General features: G+C 44.0%; 1 protein-coding gene across 1 annotated transcript; it reads left to right on the forward strand.

Moving 5' to 3' along the window:
- The first annotated feature begins 2,617 nt into the window (after nucleotides 1–2,617).
- On the forward strand, nucleotides 2,618–3,546 carry LOC121879895 (forkhead box protein O1-like). Its single transcript, XM_042386680.1, has one exon. The coding sequence runs from the start codon at nucleotides 3,058–3,060 to the stop codon at nucleotides 3,544–3,546; it is 489 nt and encodes a 162-aa protein (XP_042242614.1). The 5' UTR covers nucleotides 2,618–3,057.
- The last annotated feature ends 11,541 nt before the right edge of the window (nucleotides 3,547–15,087 follow it).

Consider the following 15,087-nt stretch of genomic DNA (forward strand, 5'->3'; position numbering starts at 1 on the left):
TCATGTTCTGTTACATTCCCCCGTCGGGTTGAACACATCACACACACACACACACACACACACACACACGGACCACAGCCCTTTCTCATTTGACTGACAGAAATGTTTTTCAGGGGTGAGGGATATTTTGAAAGAACTTCAGTAACCAAGTTCATGAAAGAGTGATTTTACGAGTCTGAAATTGGCTTCTGACCTTCGCTTAACACAGGATGTAAGGAGGTGCTCAATAAACTAGCCCATGTGTTGCGTGGGGGGGGCGGGCAAATCTGAAGCTGCTGTGTTAGTTATAATTTTTTCTTCAATTATTATAACGTGTCTTTACGGCATTCATTAATGTGCTTATTTTGCCTCTCTCTCGGCTTCCTTCCTTCCGTTCTTCCTTCCTCCCTTCCTCTCTGTATCACTGCTTCCTTCCTTCCTTCCTTCCTTCCTCTAGTACTCAAAATATATTCACCTTCGTTCATTATATCTCACTCACACTGTCAACTGGAAGGTCGGTGTAAGAGACCTGACTTTCACCTCACCCTTACAACATAATGGTGAAGATTTGTAAACAGTCGTAAGAATCTGAGACGTATTTTATGACTTAGATATTGCGTGGTGTACTACGAGGGGGAGAGACAGGCCAGGCCAAAGTCTAAAGAGAACTAGCGTCTGAACAATCAACCACTATCTCATAACTAGCATCTCAACAATCAACCACTATCTCATAACTAGCATCTCAACAAACAACCACTATCTCATAACTGGTATCTCAACAATCAACCACTATCTCATAACTAGTATCTCAACAATCAACCACTATCTCATAACTAGCATCTCAACAATCAACCACTATCTCATAACTAGCATCTCAACAAACAACCACTATCTCATAACTAGTATCTCAACAATCAACCACTATCTCATAACTAGCATCTCAACAATCAACCACTATCTCATAACTAGTATCTCAACAATCAACCACTATCTCATAACTAGCATCTCAACAATCAACCACTATCTCATAACTAGCATCTCAACAATCAACCACTATCTCATAACTAGCATCTCAACAATCAACCACTATCTCATAACTAGCATCTCAACAAACAACCACTATCTCATAACTAGCATCTCAACAATCAACCACTATCTCATAACTAGCATCTCAACAATCAACCACTATCTCATAACTAGCATCTCAACAATCAACCACTATCTCATAACTAGTATCTCAACAATCAACCACTATCTCATAACTAGTATCTCAACAATCAACCACTATCTCATCACTAGCATCTCAACAATCAACCACTATCTCATAACTAGTATCTCAACAATCAACCACTATCTCATAACTAGCATCTCAACAATCAACCACTATCTCATAACTAGCATCTCAACAATCAACTACTATCTCATAACTAGCATCTCAACAATCAACCACTATCTCATAACTAGCATCTCAACAGAGTTTTTTTTTTTTTAAAGCTCAGTTGAAACCAAGAGTGCAGGCGGCCATTATTCGATACCCTTGGCGTCTATGTTTTTTATAGGGAGTGTTTTTACGTACAGTGTATGTTCAGGGGGTCACGTTAACTAGTAATCTCTATTAACATTTAAAATTGAACTTACGTTAACTAAAGCTCTCAGTTATGTCATATTGACGTAAGTGAGTGAGTGAGGTCATCGACGGAACTTGTGTTGGTTAGGTCTTCCACTGGAGGTGTCCGCAACAATGGCGGACTCCACGTTACTATCCCAGCCGCTCGCTTGCAGTATGTTGCGATGACGTCACTCAGTTCTTTCAAGGTCACTTAACAAAAGTATAAGGATAACATCTTTACTTTGTTGATGGTGACAGAAAAACTTTACAAAATAAGATTTGCGGTTACAACACTGATTCTGCATAAATTTTATTCATATTCGGTGAGTGTGTGTGTTAACCATTTGTTAGTTCACCATTGTCCTTCATTGTATGTAAAATAATTCTGGTGCTCACAGGCACGTGTGTGTACTGTGTCTTCAATATATATTCTTCAAATTGTAATAGTGAAATAATAGACTACATTATCTTATCATTTTTGTTACATTACTTAAAAATGTGATAAATATTAAGGTAATCAGAAGTGGTACAGTGGCGAGCCTTGAAGACTCCCAACTTGTGCCGGAGACCTCCGTCATTGCCACGTTAATGGCGGGTCACATACCATCTTTCGTGTATGTCGTCGACGTAACACATTACTGGAGTCTGCATTTTCACCACTTGTAAATGACACTCCAGGGTCGAACTGTTATCGCATTACCAAGCTGGTGGATGACCCTCGATAAAGGATAGTTGGACATTTTGATTACTTCAGAAGACCAAGTAATCCTTTACAGTTGTAGACGATGAGTTTGACGACATGAGGGAAGCAGAAGACTGATTACTTCCTTGCTCTCTCGGTGTTACTTAACGCTGGAACGTCCGTGAGGTGCAGCAGTGGCAATAAGACTCAACAGCGACAGGTGCATGATGGCCGTTCATTGAGTTCACCTGTGCGGGCCTCTGCGTGAGGTGGCGCCGCTCTAGTGGGAGACGCCACAAGCTCGTGGCGAGGGTTCAGGCGGCGAGCCAGTGTATGGTGGACGCGTGAGGGGACACCAGCTCGCTCGTCGCTCCTCCACACGCTTCCAGCCACACAGTCATGCCCGCCCGCTAACCTCCGTGCACTGAACCATGATGGAAATGTTATAACCATACTTTGGCCGCATGATGACCATAATTGCATGATCTGTCATGACGTAATATTGTCTGACTGGACGTAGGGGTATGATAATTGCTACGTGGTGTCCCAGTGTCCCTTGTGTCCCTGTGATGTGTGTCGTGTTGATGAGGGCAGCGGCCTAGGGGGGAGCTAGGGGGCCTGCACCTCCTGCTACCTTCCTTCACCCCTGGGCTGGAGTCTCTTCACCCTCTAGCTACTACTGTTGGTGTCCGTGTTTGTGTACTAGGGAGGGGCGGGAGGAACCTGGACCTATCACGGGAGTTCCTGTGTCGTAGTTTCGCCTCAGCCTTCAGGGCGCCTGTGCCTGATGGAGTGCATGGCGGAAGTAATGCCCAGGGGTCGCTGCAATACGTGGCCCCCACCTACCCAGGATGACCTGCCCCCCCACCATTACTATCCCCCCACGCCCATGCCCCCCCAACATGCCCACCAGTACCCAGTGTTGGGTGAGGGCGCCGGGTGTTCCGTCACTCCGGCGGCCGTGGTGCCCCCTTCCAGTAGTACCAAGAAGGGCGGCAGCATCCGACGGAACGCCTGGGGCGGCAAGAGCTACGCCGACCTCATCACCTCGGCCATCAACTCGGCGCCCGACGGCCGCCTCACCCTCGCTCAGATCTACGACTGGGTGGTGGCCAACATTCCCTACTTCAAGGACAAGGGCGACTCCAACTCCTCGGCTGGATGGAAGGTACGTAACACAACGCCCGCATCAGACACAAGCAAACGATGCCAAGGGCTCCCTCCGCCTCCATTAACTCCAGCCTTCCTGGTTGGTTATGAGATGAAAGTTTTGTAAGCTTACACGACTGTTCATATAATAGTCAGCAATAATGACTCAGTCTGGATTATGAAAGAAAGCTTGAAATTAGTAGTGTGCGTGCGTGTGTGTGAGTGAAGGTCGCGGCGAGCGGTACAGTACAACCTTCACCCTTCGGCGTCTTTATCAAGATGGTAGAGCGCCGCCCGGGACTGTACTGACCCGGGTAAGTTTGCTTTACCCTGAATTATTATATTTAATTCTCACAAATCTTTCACATCCACGACAGGAGAATTATTCAGAGTTAATTTCAACACAGCGCAAGTGTTACATCTGGCCAGAGTTAAAAATATACCTACTGTATTAACTTACAAAAATACCGTATTCCTCTATATGCACCTACAGCACATGTGTAATTTGGGGATGAGATTAAGTACATTGTCATTACTAATTATTCGGTTATAATAGGGCATCACTAATTACCCACTGACAAATTAATTAGCTGTAACTTTCATCAAATCTTACTTGGAAGTTTGGGATTGTGTTGACTTGGTGAGAAGACCAGTCATGAAGAATGTGTAAACCAAAGAGAAACGTACATAAACACATTGATTACGTACATGAGGTGTGTGTTGTAGTTTGTTACATTTGCTAAGGTTATTTGCACCGTTATAATGACTTGAGGATACGATGAAGGTGTAAATAATTCCAGGGTAGTTTAGCGAGATAATATTATTAAATACAGTACGACGCTGACCCTGGCCCCGCCCGGCCTCGCCTCATCCCGCCGTGTATGTGTGTGTGTGTGTGCAGCCCGGTAAGACCAGTGCGCTAGCTAGTTCACTGTAACCTCCCTCCTACACAACACATTCTTCTAAAAATTAATATTCACGCACACAGCTCATCATTTACCTGCAATGATCATCAATAATATTAAGTATGCTTTATAAATGCCACAAAATGATGATAATTATGAAAAACACCCAATGATATACAGTAGGCGACTCTGGATATCTCTACACATAGCTAGAATGTTGTATATATGTGTGTGTACACTGGCGGAACCCTGCAGGACAGACGTATCAAGGTTTTCTAGGAATCTGATGAGCCGACTACAAGATAGTCTAGTCTTGCTCTGATTATATCCTTATCAACAACACGGCGAGGCCCTCCTTACATTATTGTACGGTGTTTGTCCTTTCATTCTAGGCACTCATCTGATTTTTTTTTTTGTACGGATGGATGTGGGTGACGACATATTAATACACGCTTTTGAATTTAAACGTTCATGTGCGTATTTGCGTGTGTATGTATTTGTGTGTTTATAATCAGTAACCCGTTTATAAGTATATCACATTTTTCCTCACACATTATACTATACTTTAAGATATTCACTTAGTCGTCTCTGAAAGGTGACCCTTGAAATGTAGCAAACTGAAGCGTTACATGTGAGGCCTTACACCGAATTGAGCAGCGGTAGACGGCGGGCGACACAGTGCAGTAGGTTACTCGTGTTGCTCTTAGCCGAGTCCACTACTGATATATCTCTTCATCTTAGGATTAGTGAGTTTTATACCGAGTAAAGCGGTGTTTACTGTATGGTGGGCAGCGAGTGTCTCGTGATGTGGTGTAGCCTAGGTGTTGTGGTGTACACACACTATATATATATATATATATATATATATATATATATATATATATATATATATATATATATATATATATATATATATATATATATATATGAACTGTGTGTGTTGTGGTGTATATACCCTGCTATAGAATTCATTTATGTATTCTGTTAGGGTGTAGTCAAGACACACCGTGTGTTGTGTTATGGTGTAGTCAAGACACACCGTGTGTTGTGTTATGGTGTAGTCAAGACACACCATGTGTTGTGTTATGGTGTAGTCAAGACACACCATGTGTTGTGTTATGGTGTAGTCAAGACACACCATGTGTTGTGTTATGGTGTAGTCAAGACACACCATGTGTTGTGTTATGGTGTAGTCAAGACACACCATGTGTTGTGTTATGGTGTAGTCAAGACACACCATGTGTTGTGTTATGGTGTAGTCAAGACACACCATGTGTTGTGTTATGGTGTAGTCAAGACACACCGTGTGTTGTGTTATGGTGTAGTCAAGACACACCATGTGTTGTGTTATGGTGTAGTCAAGACACACCATGTGTTGTGTTATGGTGTAGTCAAGACACACCATGTGTTGTGTTATGGTGTAGTCAAGACACACCGTGTGTTATGTTATGGTGTAGTCAAGACACACCGTGTGTTGTGTTATGGTGTAGTCAAGACACACCGTGTGTTGTGTTATGGTGTAGTCAAGACACACCGTGTGTTGTGTTATGGTGTAGTCAAGACACTATGTATTGTGTTATAGTGTAGTCAAGACACACCGTGTGTTGTGTTATGGTGTAGTCAAGACACTATGTATTGTGTTATGGTGTAGTCAAGACACACCGTGTGTTGTGTTATGGTATAGTCAAGACACTATGTATTGTGTTATGGTGTAGTCAAGACACACCATGTGTTGTGTTGTGGTGTAGTCAAGGCATTGCGTTGTGTTGTGGTGTAGTCAAGGCATTGTGTTGTAATGTAGTCAAGGCATTGTGTTGTGGTGTAGTCAAAGCATTGTGTTATGGTGTAGTCAAGGCATTGTGTTGTGTTGTGGTGTAGTCAAGGCATTGTGTTGTGTTGTCAAGGCATTGTGTTGTGGTGTTGTGTGAATAAAGATTAGGTTGTGGTAAATAAGGCATTGTTGTGTTGTGTGAAATGCTTATCAGTTGTGGTGTAGTCAAGGCATTGCGTTGTGTTGTGGTAGAAATAAAGCATTGTGTTATTGTGGGTAGTCAAGGCATTGTGTTGTGGTAGAAAAGGCATTGTGTTGTGTTGTGGTGTAGTCAAGGCATTGTGTTGTGGTGTAGTCAAGGCATTGTGTTGTGGTGTAGTCAAGGCATTGTGTTGTGTTGTGGTGTAGTCAAGGCATTGTGTTGTGTTGTAGTCAAGGCATTGTGTTGTGGTGTAGTCAAGGCATTGTGTTGTGTTGTAGTGAAGGCATTGTGTTGTGTTGTAGTGAAGGCGTTGTATTGTGTTGTGGTGTAGTGAAGGCATTGTGTTGTGGAGTAGTGAAGGCATTGTATTGTGTTGTGGTGTAGTCAAGGCATTGTGTTATGGTGTAGTCAAGGCATTGTGTTGTGGTGTAGTCAAGGTATTGTGTTGTGGTGTAGTCAAGGCATTGTGTTGTGGTGTAGTCAAGGCATTGTGTTGTGGTGTAGTCACGGCATTGTGTTGTGGTGTAATCACGGCTATGTGTTTTGTTGTGTTGTAGTCAAAGAAGTGTGTGTGTGTGTGTGTGTGTGTGTGTGTGTGGCTCTATATTCACTGACCTTTAGGTAGATTGAGTTATTTTCCTGTGATGGCTTTAATTCGTATTGTAATCTGTATTTTATTCTGCGTCAGTATTGTAGGTGTTTTGAATCATTTGGTCTCTTGGTGGCAACATTTTATTTACACTTCTTAATTATGAGGGAGTCACGTGTTCCACTGTTACATGCTACTGCTGATGAGGAGTTAATCAATACGGATTTGTTCTCTTTTTTACGATTTATAACAAATTTGAGATCACTTGGAAGATATGTGTCCCTCGCTAGCTCATTTCACCTTAAGATTGACCACCCTAGCGCTATCTGCCGAGGGGGTTGAGGGTAGGTTAGCGTTAGGTTAGGTTAGGTTAGGTTAGCGTTAGTGGTCAGTCTTGAGGCGAAAGAGGCTGTGGTGAATCTTCATGTGATCATCAGGTTTAAGTCTTGGGTATTTTGCTGAGATGAATTGGACTAATGAGCATTAGAGTGGGTCCGTGAGCCTTGAGGATGACCTTTGACCAGGACGACTTTCAGATATCGCCCTCGAGGCAGAACTGCAGCGCGAGTGGAGGTCCTTTATTAGCACACATTGATGTAATATTACTGTCACTAAATGTGTTAGACGTTAATACTTCTGATGAGTTACCTGGTGATAGTTATGCTGACCTGATGTCAAAACTGCTTGACGTCGACCTGATGTCAAAACTGCATGACGTCCTCTGGGAGAAGAAGGACGAGGGATGGTGGCTGCTGCTGCACAGGGCTTTCCTCTCTAACTCAACCATCCTCCCTAGAAAGTTGAATTACTGTTGTCTGCTTCAAAACGTGTACTGAGGCCGTCTCCTCCACGCTGCCTTTAGGATGGTGAGTAGAGGGAGGCGTGTACTGAGGCCGTCTCCTCCACGCTGCCTCTAGGATGGTGAGTAGAGGGCGTGTACTGAGGCCGCCCTCCACGCTGCCTCTAGGATGGTGAGTGAGGGAGGCGTACTGAGGCCGTCTCCTCCACGCTGCCTCTAGGATGGTGAGTGAGGGGAGGCGTGTACTGAGCCGTCTCCACGCTGCCTCTGATGGTGAGTAGAGGGAGGCGTGTACTGAGGCCGTCTCCTCCACGCTGCCTCTAGGATGGTGAGTAGAGGAGGCGTGTACTGAGGCCGTCTCCTCCACGCTGCCTCTCGGATGGTGAGTAGAGGAGGCGTACTGAGGCCGTCTCCCACGCTGCCTCTAGGATGGTGAGTAGAGGGAGGCGTACTGAGGCCGTCTCCACGCTGCCTCTAGGATGGTGAGTAGAGGGAGGCGTGTACTGAGGCCGTCTCCTCCACGCTGCCTCTAGGATGGTGAGTAGAGGGAGGCGTGTACTGAGGCCGTCTCCACGCTGCCTCTAGGATGGTGAGTAGAGGGAGGCGTGTACTGAGGCCGTCTCCTCCACGCTGCCTCTAGGATGGTGAGTAGAGGGAGGCGTGTACTGAGGCCTCCACGCTGCCCTAGGATGGTGTAGAGGGAGGCGTGTACTGAGGCCGTCTCCTCCACGCTGCCTCTAGGATGGTGAGTAGAGGGAGGCGTGTACTGAGGCCGTCTCCACGCTGCCTCTAGGATGGTGAGTAGAGGGGAGGCGTGTACTGAGGCCGTCTCCTCCACGCTGCCTCTAGGATGGTGAGTAGAGGGAGGCGTGTACTGAGGCCGTCTCCTCCACGCTGCCTCTAGGATGGTGAGTAGAGGGAGGTACTGAGGCCGTCTCCTCCACGCTGCCTCTAGGATGGTGGTAGAGGGAGGCGTGTACTGAGGCCGTCTCCTCCACGCTGCCTCTAGGATGGTGAGTAGAGGGAGGCGTGTACTGAGTGTCGTCTCCAGCTACCTCTCGGATGGTGAGGAGGGAGGCGTGTACTGAGGCCGTCTCCTCCACGCTTCTAGGATGGTGAGTAGAGGGAGGCGTGTACTGAGGCCGCCCTCCACGCTGCCTCTAGGATGGTGAGTAGAGGGAGGCGTGTACTGAGGCCGTCTCCTCCACGCTGCCTCTAGGATGGTGAGTAGAGGGAGGCGTACTAGGCCGTCTCCTCCACGCTGCCTCTAGGATGGTGAGTAGAGGAGGCTTGTACTGAGGCCGCCCTCCACGCTGCCTCTAGGATGGTGAGTAGAGGGAGGCGTGTACTGAGGCCGTCCCTCCACGCTGCCTCTAGGATGGTGAGTAGAGGGAGGCGTGTACTGAGGCCGTCTCCTCCACGCTGCCTCTAGGATGGTGAGAAGAGGGAGGCGTGTACTGAGGCCGTCTCCTCCACGCTGCCTCTAGGATGGTGAGTAGAGGGAGGCGTGTACTGAGGCCGTCTCCTCCACGCTGCCTCTAGGATGGAACAAGTGTATTGAAGTCAAGGGAGATCATAATGAAACTTGGAATAATCAGTGTTTCTACCTTTTCATTATAAAGCCAGTTTGTAAAACTTTTTGATCACCTTCGTAAACTAAGGTTTACCTCAACAAGGTGGGGGTGAGGGGAGGGGAAGAAGTACTTGTTTTACATTTTTTTTCTGGTTCCTTTAGCTTAGCCAACGAAACACTTATCAACCAAGTGCCGCCTGACATTACACTATACTGTATTATGTACTGGCTTGCTGTACCGTGAACCTTAAAGAGGATAATAGTCATGGCCTTGTAATAATGACTCCCACATTACCTGTACTTTACGTTATTGTTAATATAATTTGCTCTTCACTTACTGGTATTCGACTTGTTTTCTTGACGACAACCATCGTGCAGTTCCTGTGTGTTAGCGTTGCTCACTCGTCCTCTTCCGGTGTCCAACAAGTTCAAACATGACGCCATAAATTTTCCTCAGAACTAATGACGTGAGAACCCGACTAACTGACTGACTGATGGAAATATTTTATCTTCGGCGTAAATTTGTCTGTCAAAATGGCGCACAAATTACACCGGTTTCTTATTATAACCTGGCGTCTCCTGTTACCACAACTAGACCCCTCACAGTTCACCTTAACCACGGCCTCACAGTTCACCATAACCACGCCCTCACAGTTCACCATAACCACGACCTCACAGTTCACCATAACCACGGCATCACAGTTCACCATAACCACGGCCTCACAGTTCACCATAACCACGGCCTCACATTTCACCATAACCACGGCCTCACAGCTCACCATAACCACAGCCTTACAGTGAGTTGGTTCAATGTAAGTAAGTTTCTGTAATAAATAAAAAGTGTACCAATAATAATAATAATAATAATAATAATAATAATAATAATAATAATATAGTTTATAATCGTGCATACAGTATTGCATTTTGAATCATCTGTGGAATACACGAAAGCCGACTCTCTGTTCCATCATGTTACTTTTACATAAAATGGAACAGTAACAACACAATAGATAAGGTGTGTACGTCACAAGTGTCTCTGGTAACAACAATGGCGTTTGTAAAGGAAAAATTGCTGTATTTTTATGTGTAAGTAGTGTATTGTAAATATAGTGTGGTGCTGGGACAGTGTAAGTACAGTGTAGTGTAGTATTAAGTACAGTATAGTGTAGTATTAAGTACAGTACAATATAGTGTAGTGTAGGGACAGTTAATACAGTATAGTATAGTGACAGTGTAAGAACAGTATAGTGTAGTAAAGGGACAGTGTAGTGTAGTGGCGTGACAGTTTAACACTTCCACACGAAGAGACAAGTGGACCTATGACATGTAAGTGGAACTATGATACTTAAGTTATAAAATATTTAAGTAACTGTACAACGTTAAGTAACTGTTAATAAAAAAAATATACTCGCTCTATTAAGCCATATACTGTACCTGACATGCTAACTAAAAATAACTTTGTTTTTATTACTGAAACTTAACGGGAATTATTCAAAGTAACACACACCAAAAAATATCTTTACTGAAGGTGATCGATGAATTTCAAAATGAACTCTGTGACTCCTGTTGTCTCGATAGGGTTGTCAAAATGTTTCGTCTGTTTTGTCATATTGTCTAATACTAAATCGTAAAGATATTTTTTGGAATGAGTTACGTGATCATCTCGTTATGTAAACCTGTCTCAGTTACCTTTATGCCTCGTTTATAAGAACTTTGCCTTTAGAACTGTCGGCTGTCCTCTTTGTCTATCCATTAACAGTGGTGCGAGCAACAGAATTACTACTATCCGTTAACAGTGGTGCGAACAACAGAATTACTACTATCCGTTAACAGTGGTGCGAACAACAGAACTTCTACTATCCGTTAACAGTTGTTCGAACAACAGAACTACTACTATCCGTTAACAGTAGTGCGAGCAACAGAACTACTACTATCCGTTAACAGTAGTTCGAACAACAGAACTACTACTATCCGTTAACAGTAGTGCGAGCAACAGAACTTCTACTATCCGTTAACAGTGGTGCGAACAACAGAACTATTACTATCCGTTAACAGTGGTGCGAGCAATAGAATTACTACTATCCGTTAACAGTGGTGCGAGCAACAGAATTATTACCCCACCTAGACAGAAAGACAGTTGTATAATATTTACCTTCAGGAGGTTAGGTTACACAAGTACTGGTAAGGCACGCACGACTATACTATCAAGTCCAGTCAGGATATTTCAGTTTGAGTCAAGTTTTATGATTCTTGGTGATTCTCCCGTGCTTCGCTTTAAACCACTCACTCGGGGTAGCAGCGTCTCTGGTCGTTTGTATGACCACGGGAATGATGGTAGTTAAAATAGAACCTACAGTATTGATTGTTAACTTTTTTTTAAGGTATGTGAAAGAGTTTTATATGTTCATATTGGTAGTATTCTCTCCCGGTATCTTTATTCCTTGTAAAGCTCGTGTTGAAAACCAAGTAAGTCGAGTCGATTTTCCAAGTGAACCTTAGTCGTAGCGAGAGAGGAAGCGCTGGAGAATAAGAGTGGTGATTGTGTGTGATCTGTGGAGCCATCCGCTGTGGCCCACCCCGACCCAGCCTAGCCCGGCCCAGCCTAGCCTTGCCTAGCCCAGCCCAGCCCGCCACCACCACACGCCTCAACCTCCCCAGCCGCTCTCCACTCTGGATGCATATTAGTTAAGTCTGTCTCTCTCTCTCTCTCTCTCTGGCATGAGTTTTATCAGTTCAATGGAAGTAAGGTGCATAAAACGCTTATGATGACTTACCTGACTGAAGGATAAATTAATTACATACTGTAGGCGTTCCTTTGTTGTGTGCGAGTCTTCCACCCAAGAAGAATAACGCTTTCATTGATTGATTGATTGAAACAGGTTATTTAGCCAGAAAAACACAGATACAGAGTGGATAATAATAACAATATTAACATGGTTGAACCAGTTGAGAACCTGAGCTCTCTTGTAGGCACCTGATATATACTATACATTTATCTCAAGGAAGTATTATGTAACATTTAGTATCATCTGGAATAGTACAATAGCATGGTGGTAATAAGAACACGTTACCACGGTTATCACTTCGATATTTAATTATTTTATTTATTTATTTATTTTTATTTTTTATTTTTTTTACGTGTATATTATAAGTTTATACATAGGTTACAGTGGAATTGAAAAACATAAATATGATAAAGGAGGGAAGCAGTACAACATGGGTTGAACAAGAGGACAGAGCTGTCAGTATTATGTCTAGTTGGGAAATATATTTATTGCAATGTTAATTTCTTGTCTATGTACATGATAATTTCTGATAAAACAGTTTTGACGGTACAATAAACGCGGGTATTTAAAGTAGGTATTACAAAAAATATCATAATCTTTAGTCTGTCAGTAAGTACAAATGTTTACTGTATAATGAGGTGAATTGTTTGACCTTGGCTACTGTTGCGTGTTAGGTGCCGGGGATAAGTAATAACCACAGCAGCGGAAACAGTATAAAGGAGACTTAAGTACACAGGAGATGGTATGAAGTTAGAACCCCACAAGTCACTCTCACAGTTCAAGTCCCATTCTCAAGGGTCTTCCCGTGGATGAGATTTACTACGAGGTAAAATAGGGTTATAGATTTCCCACAGTTGTGCAAAACGCTTAATCCGGCCAACATTATCCAAACTTTAGGTTATGTAATAGAGTACCAAGCATTAGAAGAGAGGTCAGTCAGGGCGTTACTGACAGAGAGAGAGAGAGAGAGACAGAGGGCAGGAAATCCTCATAACTTCGGAACGTTTTGTGATATTTATAGTAGTTTAAGAGAAACAGTTGATGTTTTTGATGGGACAATGTAGCCGTCATCCACACAACTATCACCACCATCACCACCATCACCACCACCACCACCACCAGCATCACCACGACTACAACCATCACTACCACGACTACCACCATCACCCACCGACTACCACCATCACCACCACGACTACCACCATCACCACCACGACTACCACCATCACCACCGACTACCATCACCACCACGACTACCACCATCACCACCGACTACCACCATCACCACCACGACTACCACCATCACCACCACGACTACCACCATCACCACCGACTACCACCATCACCACCGACTACCACCATCTGCCCACGACTACCACCATCACCACCGACTACCATCACCACCACGACTACCACCATCACCACCACGACTACCACCATCACCACCACGACTACCACCATCACCACCACGACTACCACCATCACCACCACGACTACCACCATCACTACCATCACACGAATATTTTAGCCGACGCCTCAGTTCTACAGTCCGTTGTGTCGCGTTGTTCCTCTCATTCTTAGTTGTCTTTTTGTTTCAATATTTGTCATGGTCCTCATCATGGTCCTCACTACATCATGGTCATCACTACATCATGGTCCTCACTACATCATGGTCCTCACTACATCATGGTCCTCATCATGGTCACACTCATGGTCCTCACATCATGGTCCTCACTACATCATGGTCCACTACATCATGGTCCTCACTACATCATGGTCTCACTACATCATGGTCCTCATCATGGTCTCACTACATCATGGTCATCATGGTCCTCACTACATCATGGTCCTCCATCATGGTCCTCACTACATCATGGTGCTCACTACATCATGGTGCTCACTACATCATGGTGCTCACTACATCATGGTCCTAGGGAGTTCCTCTTCTTGTGTTATCATGTATTGTGTTGTGTCTACCATTATTTTTGTCATTTCTTTTGTGTCTCGTGTTTTTTATTAATTTTTCTCGTTGACTTTTCCTTACTAGTGTCGTCTCTGGTTCCACTCCTAGAGGAAATCCTTTTTGATAAAACAGCGGTAAAAATGTAGCGATTGTGTGGTGTTAGATTAGTGAGTATAACGTGTTCCTGTGTGTGTGGGGTGAGTGTGTGATGGTGACGATGTTGATAGTGGCGATGATGATTGTTGTGATGGTGTTAATGGTGGTGACAATGTTGATGATAATGATTGCTGGTGGTTATAGTGGTGGTGGTGACTGTGGTGTTAATGATGGTTTTGGGGATGATACGGGTGATGACGAGGACTCAACAAAACAAAACTACAGGAAGATCTAAAAAAAAATCGTACGGTCTGAAAAATGGCAGATGAAATTCAATGTGGACAAATGTAAAGTACTTAGTCAAGGAGATGTAACAGAGAAACCAGATACCAGATGAACAACGATGTTATAGAGAAATCCGAATGTGAGAAAGATTTAAGAGTAATGATAAGTAGGAACCTTAAGCCAAGTAAACAATGTGTTTTTGCTCGTAACAAGGCTAATAAAGTACTTGGGTTCATACAAAGGAGTGTTAGTTACAAGACTAGCGAGGTCATCCTAAAACTATATCTTGCGCTTGTGAGACCTCACTTGGATTACGCAGTTGAGTTCTGGTCACCGTACTACAGAATGGATAAAGAATCCCTAGAAAGAATTCAGAGGAGAATGACAAGACTAATCCCAGGCATTAGGAACCTTGAGTACAGAGACAGGTTAAAGCATCTTAATTTGCACTCCCTCGAGAGACGTAGTGAGGGGCGATATGATAGAGGTGTATAAATGGAAGTCAGGGCTAAACAAAGGTGATATAACAAAGGTACTCAAACTATCCAATCAGGAGCGAACTCGTAACAATGGTTTTAAATTAGACAAATTTAGGTTTAGGCGCGAGATAGGTAAACATTGGTTTGGAAATAGAGTAGTGGATGAGTGGAACAAGTTACCAAACATCATCATTAACTCTAATACGCTGGATAGCTTCAA

The sequence above is a fragment of the Homarus americanus genome, unplaced genomic scaffold (assembly GCF_018991925.1).
Source record: "Homarus americanus isolate GMGI-L3 unplaced genomic scaffold, GMGI_Hamer_2.0 scaffold45388, whole genome shotgun sequence".
Lineage (NCBI taxonomy): Eukaryota > Metazoa > Arthropoda > Malacostraca > Decapoda > Nephropidae > Homarus > Homarus americanus.

Excerpts from the sequence above, each read along its gene's own strand:
- LOC121879895 (XM_042386680.1), top strand. The coding sequence starts at position 3,058 with ATGGAGTGCATGGCGGAAGTAATGCCCAGGGGTCGCTGCAATACGTGG.